General features: G+C 44.9%; 1 protein-coding gene across 3 annotated transcripts in view; it reads left to right on the top strand.

The window, feature by feature from the left end:
- amot (angiomotin) overlaps positions 1–12,357 on the top strand; it is a 61,918-nt gene that overhangs the window by 37,584 nt on the left and 11,977 nt on the right. For all 3 annotated transcript variants that reach the window (XM_019876232.1, XM_019876231.1, XM_019876230.1), the window contains exons 7-8: positions 3,442–3,591; positions 7,073–7,269. In XM_019876232.1, the coding sequence (XP_019731791.1) occupies positions 3,442–3,591; positions 7,073–7,269 (347 nt within the window). The remainder of the gene's footprint in view (positions 1–3,441; positions 3,592–7,072; positions 7,270–12,357) is intronic.

The raw sequence follows: 12,357 nt of genomic DNA, 5'->3' as shown, positions 1-12,357 counted from the left end.
CCCCTGGGAATGCTCTCTGTCACTCTGTCCATCTCATTCCAGAACTTTTCCTTTTCTTCTAACTCACAGCCCACCTGTGGGGCATACCCACTGACTACATTCATCATCACACCTTCTATCTCTACCTTCACGCACATCAACCTGTCTGACTCTCGTTTTACTTCTACTACATGTCTAGCATATTTTTCCTTTATAATCACCCCTACTCCATTCCTCTTCCCATCTACACCATGGTAGAACAGCTTGTAGCCTCCTCCAATGTTTCTAGCCTTGCTGCCCTTCCACCTTGTCTCCTGAACACACAGAATATCTACTCTCCTCCTCTCCATCATGTCAGCTAGTTCTCTGCCTTTCCCTGTCATTGTACCTACATTCAGAGTTCCTAACCTCAGACCAATACTTCTAACCTTCCTCCTTTCCCTCTTTCTCTGTACCAATCGTCCTCCTCTTCTTTGTCTTCTTCTTTGACCAACAGTAGTCCAATTTCCAGCAGTACCCTGTAGGTGAACAGCACTGTTGGCAGTCGTTTTTATCCTGGGCCCCGACCGATCCAGTATGGAAATCGTTTTATCAACTCGCATGTTCGTTTTGGCAAAAATTTTACGCCGGATGCCATTCCTGACGCAACCCTCCCCATTTTTCCGGGCTTGGGACCGGCACTGGGGAACAGTGTACCCCCAGGGGAGGGCACTGCTCCCTAGTGGCTGGGTTGGGGATCCATCCACGTGATACTTGCAGCAAAAACATGCACATCGGCAAACACAAATACCCCCCATGCCCAAGTCGTCAACCTTCCCGAATATTTGAGTATGTGCTGCTCATTGCACTGTTAGCTAAAGCTAATCTGTGCTTACACTGCAGCTCTGCTTACCTTTTGGCTTTGACATGCTAGTGTTTCCATATATATATATATATATATATATGTGTGTATGTATACACACACACACACACACACACACACACACACACACACACACACACACACAGTGTATATTAATTTTTTATTTTTTCCGGAATTTTCAGGAAAGTCCACTTTCATCTCTGAGGATGGCTTCGAGGAAATTCTGGTCCACCATCCGACATCTCAGGAGGGGGAAGCAGCGCACCATTAACACTGTGTACAGTGGGGATGGGGCTGTGAGTCGGTGGGCAGAATACTTCGAAGACCTCCTCAAATCCACTAACACACCTTCCTTTTGAGGAAGGCTCTCCTATCCCTGGAATTGAAGTCACCGACGTGGTTAAAAGGCTTCTCGGTGGCAAAGCCCCAGGCGTGGATGAGATCCACCCAGAGTTCCTCAGGACTCTGGATGTTGTGGGGCTGTCCTGGTTGACATGCCTCTGCAACATCGCATGGTCATCGGGGCATGTGCCTCTGGACTGGCAAACCGGTGTGGTTGTCCCTCTTTTTATTTTTTTTGAAAGGGACAGGAGGGTGTGTTCCGACTACAGAGGGATCGCACTCCTCGGCCTCCCAGGTAAGGTCTATTCAGGGGTGCTGAAGAGGAGGGTCCGTTGGGAAGTTGAGCCTCAGATTCAGGAGAAGCAGTGTAGTTTTTGTCCCAGCCATGGAACAGTGGACCAGCTCTACACCCTTAGCAGGGTCCTTGAGGGTATATGGGAGCTCGCCCAACCAGTCTACACGTGCTTTGTGGACTTGGCAAAGGCATTCAACTGTGTCCCTCGGGGAATTCTTTGGAGAGTGCTTCGGGAGTATAGGGTGCCCAACCCTTCAGTCTCTATACCACGATGTCAGAGTTTGGTTCGCATTGCCAGCAGTAATTCGGGATTGTTTCCAGTGAGGGTTGGACTCCACCAAGGCTGCCCTTTGTCGCTGATTCGGTTCATAACCTTTATGGACAGAATTTCTAAGTGCAGCCAAGGTGATCAAGGGGTCCGATTTGTTGGCCTCAGTATTGCATCCCTGCTTTTTGCAGATATTGTGGTGCTGTTGGCTTCTTCAAGCAGGGCTCTCCAACTCTCATTGGAGGAGTTCGCAGCAGAGTGTGAAGCGGTTGGGAGGAAAATCAGAACCTCCAAATCTGAAACATTGGTCCTCTGTCAGAAAAGAGTTGAGTGCCCGCTCCGGGTTGGGGATGAAATCTTGCCCCAAGTGGAGGAGTTTGGGGTCTTATTCAAGAGTGAGGGCAGAGCGGGAGAACGACAGGCAGATCAGTGCAGTGTAGGCTGTGATGCAGATTTTGCATCGTTCTGTCGTGGGGAAGAGGGAGCTGAGCCAAAAGGCAAAACTCTCAATATACCGGCCTCAAGACTCGAGCCGCAGAGTCGAGTGCAACGCTGCAGCTGTAGTTAAAATGCGAAGTTGCCGCAGAGGGACATCAATCCCTCAATCAGCATAGCTGGAGCATTATGCGGCACAAAATGAGCTGGAGGCGGCCGCCACGCAATTTTGAACGCAGGAAAAAACCTGTATAATATATCTGATATTGCTTATTGAAATAAAGACAAATCAATTGCTTGTTTGTCAAAACACTGATCGCATAAAACATCACAATCACAATTCGTAGGGGGAAATAAACAATTGTAATCACCGTATTTTTTGCACAATAAGGTACTCCAGATTATAAGACGCACCTTCAATGATTTCAAAACTTTTTACATATATAGGGTGAACTGCATTGTAAGGCGCAGCGAATAGAAGTGGCTACGGTTTGCTAAGCATACACCAGATGGAGCTACTTCAAAGGGAATACATGACATCCAACTTTATTGATCGAGAGCCAGCTAGAACACAGCCGGACATGAAACATATCCAGTAAATACAAATGGCATTACAAAACAATAAATGAAAGATAAAAGTTACAAAAACCATTGAGCCAACAAAAAGGCACACAAACCTCATGGGCTCACATCCACAAGGGGCTAAATATCCTTCGAAGTCTTGCTGGTCTCCTTCTTCCTTTGTTTAGTCAGTAGTTTACGATGCTTTTGGTTTTATCATCGTTTCATAATGGCTGCGCAGAGCTCACAAAGTTGTCTGTTTGAGTGTGTGTTGGTGAATGCACGTCAGTTAGTGTCAGGCAGAACCCTTTTAGGTTACAGTTGGTTCCTACTACAGTAATAATTATCACTCGATGGCATAGGAACACTAACAGGGAAACAACTCAATGGGGAATATAAAGATACTGTGTAACACCATCCATAGAGAGCGCATCAGATTATAGGACGCACCGTCGGCTTTTGGGAACATTGAATGCTTTTAGATGTGCCTTATAGTGCGTAAAATAAGGTAGCTTATTTTCCATAAGAGTTCAGCTCTAGTTGTGAACATGCCAAGTTATAGCAAAATGTTCTACTTTTGGGGTAAAGTTCCTGCGAAAAGTGGAACGGCCTTAATATTAATCTCCTGTATGTGTGTGTGTGTGTGTGTGTGTGTGTGTGTGTGTGTGTGTGTGTGTGTGTGTGTGTGTGTGTGTGTAGCTAAAGAAGAAACAAGTTTATGTGGAAAAGGTGGAAAGAATGCAACATGCTCTAGCTCAGCTACAGGCAGCCTGCGAAAAGAGAGAACAACTTGAACATCGACTCCGTACAAGGCTGGAGAAAGAGCTGGAATCACTACGCATGCAACAGGTATGCAAATCAAAATCGATTTTTTTTAAGCTTCAGACATTTACGGGTAATTTGTTTACATTGCTGGCCACATTTGAACTAGAGAAGCCAGTTATAACTGTAATATTACCAAGGGTGCACATAAGTGGTGCGACGGAGCACATGAGCAATTTGAATAAAGCGCTTCAGTTCGTCATTCACTGCACTTTTGCGCACTCGTATATCTGCATTCAATACACTCACTGTATATGCATGTATTATCTGAATTGCTTATCCTCAATATTAATATACGTTTAATCATCTAGTCCACTCCTGCAGGTTGACGTACGGGATGCCATAACTTTTCCTGTTATCTGTGTGTGCAGCATTATTTTGAAGTCATTTATTTCTCCAGACATTTAATAAATGTCCTTCTATTTTCTTAATAAAAGTTGGATATGCTCTGCACAAACGGTTCCAGCGAGACTGCTGTGAAGTGTATTCAGTCACCCAAGAACTTTTCATTCTGGTCTTTCACAATTACATTAGGCTAGTTTAGCAAAGAGCATAGCTCCTCCAGCTTTTACTCTGTTCACCATACTTGTAAGAAGGGGAGTTTATTCGCCGCCATGGAGGCGAGATGATAGAGTGACTGTGACTGCTGAGTCAGCACCGAAACAGCAATATGTTTCACAGGCATTAGCAGCCACCCGAAGCTCATTGCTAAACTTGCTATCGCTAGCTGTGGCCGCGTCTCGCGCCGATCTGCGAACTAACCGGCTGCACGTGATATAAGCAGCCAATTGAAGCTTTTAAGAACATTTCTACCCTTCAATTATTGGAAACACTTTAAAAAAAATTATTCTTAGTGTTTTGATGAGGCTGAGCATGGCTTGGGCATGGCTCGTTAGCTCTTCTTTTCCATCTACGGCTCTCTCATTCATGCACATAAGTTATTCCTTACTTGTGTTAATTTTCTTTCCTCTCATTTGGAGCGCATGCCTCCACCCTTCTAAATGTTCCACTACTTGCTCCCTGCTTTCATTGCAGATTGCATATAAAAAATTTCACCAGGCCCCATGAGTGTGCAAATTTTGATGAGCTTTCTTACATGCTTAGATTCCAAAAAAATGCAAATCATAAAAGTCTGATTGTCATGTTTTCCATTTTCGGACATATTTTCTGGGACTGGATAGAATGTACATGTACAATAAAGTACCTGTGTCTGAAGGTGATGTTTTCCATACTCTGAGTTGGTTTCTGTGTCCGAATGGAAAGTATCTGTTCACATCTTACACTGGTGGTGGGTTTTTCACAAAATGACATTGGAGGACTGGAGTTGTCTCACTGGTTTCCCTTTGCACTGTCTGTTGATTCCTGGAGAAGTACGCTACTGCAGTGTTGAGAAGTCAGCTACATGGTACTGGCATGATATAGAATGAAATGCTGTGATACAGTCTTTCAGGTTGGTGGTTGCGAGATCATAATTTGAGGAGTTCTGGGTTGTGAGGTGCCAGGGGTTGCGTGCAGTATACAATCAACTCTTTAAAAGTTTCCCTTTCCGTCTCTGTCATGCTTAACATGTGGTTTATTTTACCCTTCCTTGATGAGATGAAATATAGATCCACATCAATCAAAAATGAACTTTTTTATGGTAAAAGAAAGCAGGGTTAGGTTGCCACACTAATATATAATAAATGCTCTTGCGATGCGAGGGCCCGGTCTCAATCGGCGGGTTTGCCACAGTGCGTAGAGCCGATCAGCTTCACCAGGGCCCGCCAATGGCCACGGTCATGAGCCAGGTCCGCTGTGTCCTCCAGGGTAAGCCCCTGGTCCTGGAGATCCTTCCTGATGACATCAAGCCATCTGGTGTGGTGTCTGCGGCGTGGCCTTTTCCAGCCAGCTGTAGCTGGGTTGAATGAAAAGATGGCACGAGTAGGCTGTTCCAGGGGTAATCGGAAGAGATGTCTAAGCCAACGGATGCTCCTCTGGGCGACCACTCGAAATGTGGGGGGCTGAAGGGTACGTTTTCCGAGATCTAAATTGGTAACAATTGTAAAAATAGATAAGTATAGCACACATAAAGGTAAAAGCATTTGGTTATATGCAGACTTTTCCTTTTCTTTTCTGATTGAAATAAAAAATGATCAATTTATATACTATTTCATAACAAGAGGTAGGACTAGATAAGTTTTTTTACTTCTTCCTACTCCTTTGAACATATAATTGTGCTGGATGGTGACTGTTTTCTTTTACTTTCATACAATTTTACTTAGCTTCACTTTCTGTCAATGTATTACTGTATATTTTTTATATGTTCAATAAACAACAAACAAACAAACATGGAGGTGCCAGCTGATGTTCATGATGGTAACCTGCTGTCAAAGCCATTGATCCTCTTGGCCAGAGTCTTGTTTAAAGGCCAGGATTCTGCACCATACAAGAGAATGGGAAGAACTGCTGTATTATAGATGTGCATCTTGGTCTTTTCGGACACTGATTGGTGGTGCCATAGCGACTGCATAGCTGCAGCCGCAAGGCCGCGTCTGCGGTCGATCTCTGGCTTGAGATTACTGTTGCTTGTAATGGTGGAGCCCAAATAGATGACGGAATCAATGAATTGCACTTCGTCTGAGCCAAAAAACAGGAGGGAAGGGTGGGATCCATCACTAATATACATAAGTTTTGTTTTCTGCCATCTTACTTTAAGGCCTAGCTTTGCTGCTTCATTTTGGTATAGGGAGAGAGCACTGCTGAGGTGTTGGAGGGAGTTGCTGAACAGGGTGATGTCGTCGGCATATTCAAGGTTGGTCAGGTGGAGGTTGCCAAATGACATGCCTGAGACTTGCTCCCGGACTCAGCTCATGAGGTGGTCAATGACACCTTCTCATCCGTGCTCTTCCTGACATTCGAAACCACCGCCGCTCTCAACAAGCCGGCTTCATGCCCAATCGGTCCACTATAGACCACATCTCAGCTCTTCGACTCATTGTTGAGAATGTCAGAGAGTTTCGGAAGGACCAACATCTCTTTATAGCTTTCATAGATCTTAAAGCTGCCTTTGACACAGTTGACCACCTCTCCCTTTGGAACATCCTGAAGTGCCTCGGAGTTCCACCCAAAATAACCGCGTTGTTCCAGAGACTGAACAACAACTCAGAGAGCTGTGTTCGTGTGAATGGGAAGGACTCTGAGTGGTTCCCCATTCACAGTGGGGTCAGACAGGGCTGCATGGCCGCTCCTGACGTTTTTAACTGTGTCATTGACACTCATATGCAGAGAAATTAATTCAGCTGATAAAAATGTTGCCTATGTTTGATCCAGTTTTGACCCAGATCATCATAAAAATTGAATCAGTTTGTCCTTGTATCTAAATACATTCACTCAAATTGTCACCAAAATATGTTCAGACCTTTCTATTTAAACAAGTGAATGTATGTGATGTTTTACATCCTTTTAATATGTCTATACAACTGTATTCAAGTTTTAAGTTGTTGTCATCAAAATACCTTTTCCTTTCCAGCGTCAGGGAGGCACACCAAACAATGGTGTGGTCCCATCGGAGTACAGTGTCACCACACTAATGGAGCACCTGAGGGAGAAGGAGGAACGTATTTTGGCTCTGGAGGCTGATATGACCAAGTGGGAACAAAAGTACTTGGAGGAGAGCGTCATGAGACAGTTTGCCCTTGAGGCCGCTGCTTCTGTTGCGTCTCAAAGGTAGAAGTTCCATACTATGCATGATATGTATGATCATAATGAGATTAATTTTCTTGAAGGCATTATAGCATCTTGTTTACTGGTGATAATGTGTCCAATGAAGAGTTGTTCCAAAGAGTCCCATGGAAGTAACAAAAGCACGGGTGCCTCATCCTGGACATGGCTACGGCTTTTTGGTGGTTAGACTAACCCAAACTCCAAATTGTGGCTGGCGCGAAAAGTAATTGCCTCGGAGACCAGGATTTTAACTGATATATAAATTGAATGATCAAGTTTTGTCATTGGCAATGCGCTTGTTAAAATCCATACCATGTCATTTCTACACTGTACCAAATTACTACGCACGTCGTGTCTACGGTTTGTTAGGTAAGGCCAGGCAAGGCAGTTCTATTTATATAGCATTTCATACACAAGGCAACTCAATGTGCTTCACACTTGCGAAGCAGATCTACAAGCATTTACAAATATAAGTTAACGACATTCAAAAGCAGAGAAAACAAAATTTGTTTCAACAATTATTACAATGTAGTTTGATCACATTTAAACATATTAGCAAAAAACTTTAAAAACAAAAAATAATTAAATAAAACTTGGTTTCTAAAATATCTAAAAGAGAAAAAAAAATTAAAGCATTCAAACTTGGGGCTGACCCTGTTGGCAGCTTATTGCATTTTATCGCAACCAGTGGCGATTGCTCTCGGACTGCAAGGGAAGCTCGGCTTCCCATAAAATGTTAAAGAATAAGTGATCAAATATATGAATGTAAATTTCATTGTGTGTACATATCATTGACTAAATATGCGCTACAACGTGCTCAACTTTTGTTCCGAATCAGCTTCTTCTTACTGGATACGACGCGACTCCCTTCTCATTCATTCTCGCAGCTTCGCTGTGCTTTAAAATGTGGACGCTGAGCGTCCGCAGAGCGTCTACTGCCCGGACGCCGAGCATCTCGAGAGTTCAGGGTAGGTTGTCCTAATGCGTTGAACGGAGACGAGTCATTGGATACAAGCTGGTTTTTGTCCCGCCCACGGACGCTCAGCGTCTCTGGGACTGGATGGCAGTGGGAGGGTACTGGACCCCAGGCTTTTCTGCATCAGATTGGATGATCTGTCTGAGCCTGTGTGCCAGTTTGATTGACATCGAAATGAGCCAATCACCGACCTTTTAGTGTAGGCATCCGTGTGAGCAGTTTTTCAATTCGCATTCTGTTCTAAGTTGAACTGGAGATGACTTCTAATCATCGTAGCGACACTCTTTCTTGTAAACAACTAGGAACAAATTAATCTTTTATTTCTGGTGGGTTTTATTGTAGTTCCTGTAGTTATAGGACACTAATTAAGTCCCTGGAAAAGACGCCTTGTTGGTATGACAGGGTCACAGATCATTTTCTTGAAAAGGAACGGAGAATAGAATTCACGTATAAATAAACGGACACATTTTATGATGTCGGCCTAAATTGAGCTTCCCCTCTTTGACAGACCAGCATCCGCCACTGATCGCAACATAACCGCAAACAGTTAGCACATTGTCCAGATTGACAAGGCTGACTTTTTTTTGATCTCTAAAATGGCAGGTGGCCAGCATAACCACAAGAACATGGCCGCCGCTGAGTTAGATAATACTAATCAGTTGGATTGTTTCCTCAACAGTTTTATTTAAACCTTGCTGTCTCTTCTTTGTCTACCAAGAACCCTTCCCAGTTCGACAGTCTCTGTACTTCACTAATCAAACACCAAGCCCACTTCCTGAACTGCCGTGAGAAGCACCCAGTCCTCTCCTCATCAAACACCAAGCCCACTTCATGAGCTGCCGTGAGGAGAAGCACCCAGTCCTCTCCTCTCCCTCTGAACTATACACTTCTCTCGTGCTCTCATTACCATATCATTTTTTTCTGTTGCTTGTGAAGTCATTGTTTCCTGGATTACTGATTTAGGGTTAGGACAGGTCCTAGTTTATGGAGTTGGGGAGCATCCTGTCTGATGTTGTGTCCAGTAATGTTGGACAGTTACCTCTGTCCGACATTCCCAGCACAATATATTTGGGTTTGCCAGGTTGGACCCGCATATTCCCCTACCGTCGCAGTCAACATAACACGAAGTGGGGATTAGTTGACTGCTTCTCCCCTCTTTTTATTTGAGTGTGCAAGACATTCGGCCTCATGTCCGATGAATCCACTGGATAGTCTCTCATTGAACTGTGGCGTGGGGCGTTGTGCCACCAATTGCACAAAAGGATTGTTCTTTATCTGTGGCGAGCACAGAAGTCCAATACCAGAACAATGCTCGGGTGCTATTGGGAGCGACGGGGTTGGGCAACTTTCCTCACAGGCACACCCTTCCAGCTCACCCTGTCATTGCCCAAGTGAGCATTAAAGTCCCCCAACAGAGGGAGGAAGTACTCCGTGAGAGTTCTTTCCACCACCCCCAAGTGCTCTGTGGTGCAACAGTCGAGACCAATTCCCACATTTGAAAGCAGAGGGACACTCCCTTTTTTTTCCACCAATGTACAGGCACTGAGCTGGGGGCAATAAGTATGCAGACACTAAGATATGAGTCCAACCTCACAAAAGGACTAGTCCCAGAACCCAAAACTGTGTTATGGGATGAACTTGGCGATATCTTGTTAGAACTTCTCTACCTCACACACAAGCTCAGGGTCCTTCTCTGTTAGAGATATGGGATTTCGTGTTCCTAGAGTCAGTTTTTCAAGGCGGGATCGGGACACCGCCCATCTCACACTGAACCCTTGGCCCCCTACACTGGGGAGGGGGGTGCAACAAGAAAGATTTCCCACGGTCCTTTTTTTTGTGGGGTCGGCCCGGCAACCAGGCACTTGCCAGATGAGCCCCACCTTGAGGCCTGGCTCTTTAGGGGTGGCCCGGAGACCAAACAAGGGAAAGCATTTGTCTAAGATCGAGTTCATCATAGAGGGTTTTTTTCAGCCATGCCTCATCTAGTCCCTCATCTGTTGTACCTGTTTGCCCCCGGTGACGCAGCCAGGGGCATAAAGCCCAGACAACATCGCCCCTAAGATCACTGGGCCACACAAACCCCTCTGCCACAAAAAGTGACTGCACAGGCAGGAGATGGCAACACTATTTATCACCCCCCCACCACCCCACCCCCAAAAAAAACAAAAAAAAAATGAAGTGAAGCCTGGTGCCGACATCATGCTTTGGGTGTTTTTCCTGAGCATTTGTCAGTTTTATTAACAGTTACAGGTAAGACAACTTTATATATCACATTTCATGCACAGTTGCCCAATGTGCTTCACATACCCAAAAGCTCAACATCTAAAAGCATGAACAAACAGAACAACCAATTCTTTTCCTAAAACAATATTTGCTGACAACATTCCAGCACATTGAAAAGCTATGAAATCAGGGATAGTGTTAACGCAAAACTTTCAGGCTTTTGTTAGAAAGCAACAGAGAAATGTCAGGAAAAGTCTAAGATTTTCTGTACTTTCTTTACGGTCTTAATTGGTTCCAACTAGAAATGTGTGCCAGGGGGAAAATAGATAGAAGAAGATGCAAAGCCAGGAAAAAATGTCACAGCGACACAACGGCCTAGCTCAAGTAACCCATCTACGTATGTGCCAAAGAGGCCCAATCCAACGATCCCTGATGGGTCACTTAACTAAAACTTGAGCTTTTGGCAAAAAAATGGTTTCTCCCCCACTTGAACCGAACAAATGGTTTGTTCATCTCACCCTCTGTTTGTGTATACACAAATCCTAAATGTCCGTTTGATCCCTAACAAGAAAATGGTCACAAATGAGTGCCCCCCCACCACCCTTACTTATACCTGCCCCCTTAAGTGCCATTAACTTTAGGGATCACTAGTGTGGTACAGAATTATGGAAAATCCTACATAAATATAACAAAATAAGTCACCTATAATGGATTGGGTGTTTGTTTCGTATTGGTTCAGATGATGCAAGCAGGAAACTTGTGGACTGCATGAGCGTACGAAATCAACAACCTTTATTTTGATTAGTAATCAGAGAGCCTATACCAGATTACCTCATCAATGTTGTCATCCTTGTTGAAGTCTTTAAAACTGGGGTCTTTCAGCAGCGGGGGTTTGTCGAACTGAACATCCACATACGATGTTCAAGGCACGAACATCGAGCAGGTCTCCTCTTACACATACTTGGGGATTTATATGGATTGCGGGCTTAACTGGCAGACACATGTATCATATGTCTGTTCGCGGATCCATCAACGCCTTCATTTTTTGCGACGTCTAAAGATATTTGGTGTTGGCAGAAGCATTCTGTTGATCACTGATTGAGCAACCATTGAGTCAGTCCTGCGCTTTGGAATAACCAGTTGGTTTGGGAACCTAACTGTTAAATCTAAGGCTCAGATAACCAGCTTGGTTAAGGGAAGGTAATCGGGCAGCCCCCACCCCCTGCTCCCCAGGACATATATGTGCAGTCTGTTATTCAACAGGCCAACAACATTTTAGACAATCCCTCCCATGTGTTACACTCCCAATTCGAGCTCCTAAACTCAGGAAGGAGGTACAGTATAGGACTCTTCTCTGCAAATTAAACAGATATAAAAACTCATTCATACCGCAGGCTATCATCTTAATCAATAAACAATTAGAGGGAGGCAGACAGGCAAGCGGGAGGACATGAGGGCAGTGGGGGGGGCGGGGGGGGGAGGGGTGCATACTGTAATGGAGTGTCCAATGTGTGAAGAGTTTATATCTTGTATGTCTTGTAGGGGGCGGGGGGGGGGGGGGGGGGGGGAGGGGTGCATACTGTAATGGAGTGTCCAATGTGTGAAGAGTTTATATCTTGTATGTCTTGTATGTAATTGTCCGACTTATGTTGTGTACTGTATGTGTACTGTCAGCGACGGGAATCGAACCGGGAACAAGGGGGAAAAAGGCCGCTCTATCCTTTCCTCCCTTCAAATTTGATTTATTCCCGAAGGTCGGCCCTCCCGGTAACGGGCTTCCAAGGGACGAGAGGCCTCGAGTGAGAGAGAGAGAAGAAAAAGGGGGAGCGGGCGGCCCCCGCCGCCGCTCTCCCTCTCCCTCGCCCGCTCGCACACACGCTTCCTCCCTTTTT

Source organism: Hippocampus comes, unplaced genomic scaffold (genome assembly GCF_001891065.2).
Source record: "Hippocampus comes isolate QL1 unplaced genomic scaffold, H_comes_QL1_v1.1 scaffold119, whole genome shotgun sequence".
In the NCBI taxonomy this organism is placed as follows: Eukaryota; Metazoa; Chordata; class Actinopteri; order Syngnathiformes; family Syngnathidae; genus Hippocampus; species Hippocampus comes.
This window is presented reverse-complemented; position numbering and strand designations above follow the sequence as displayed.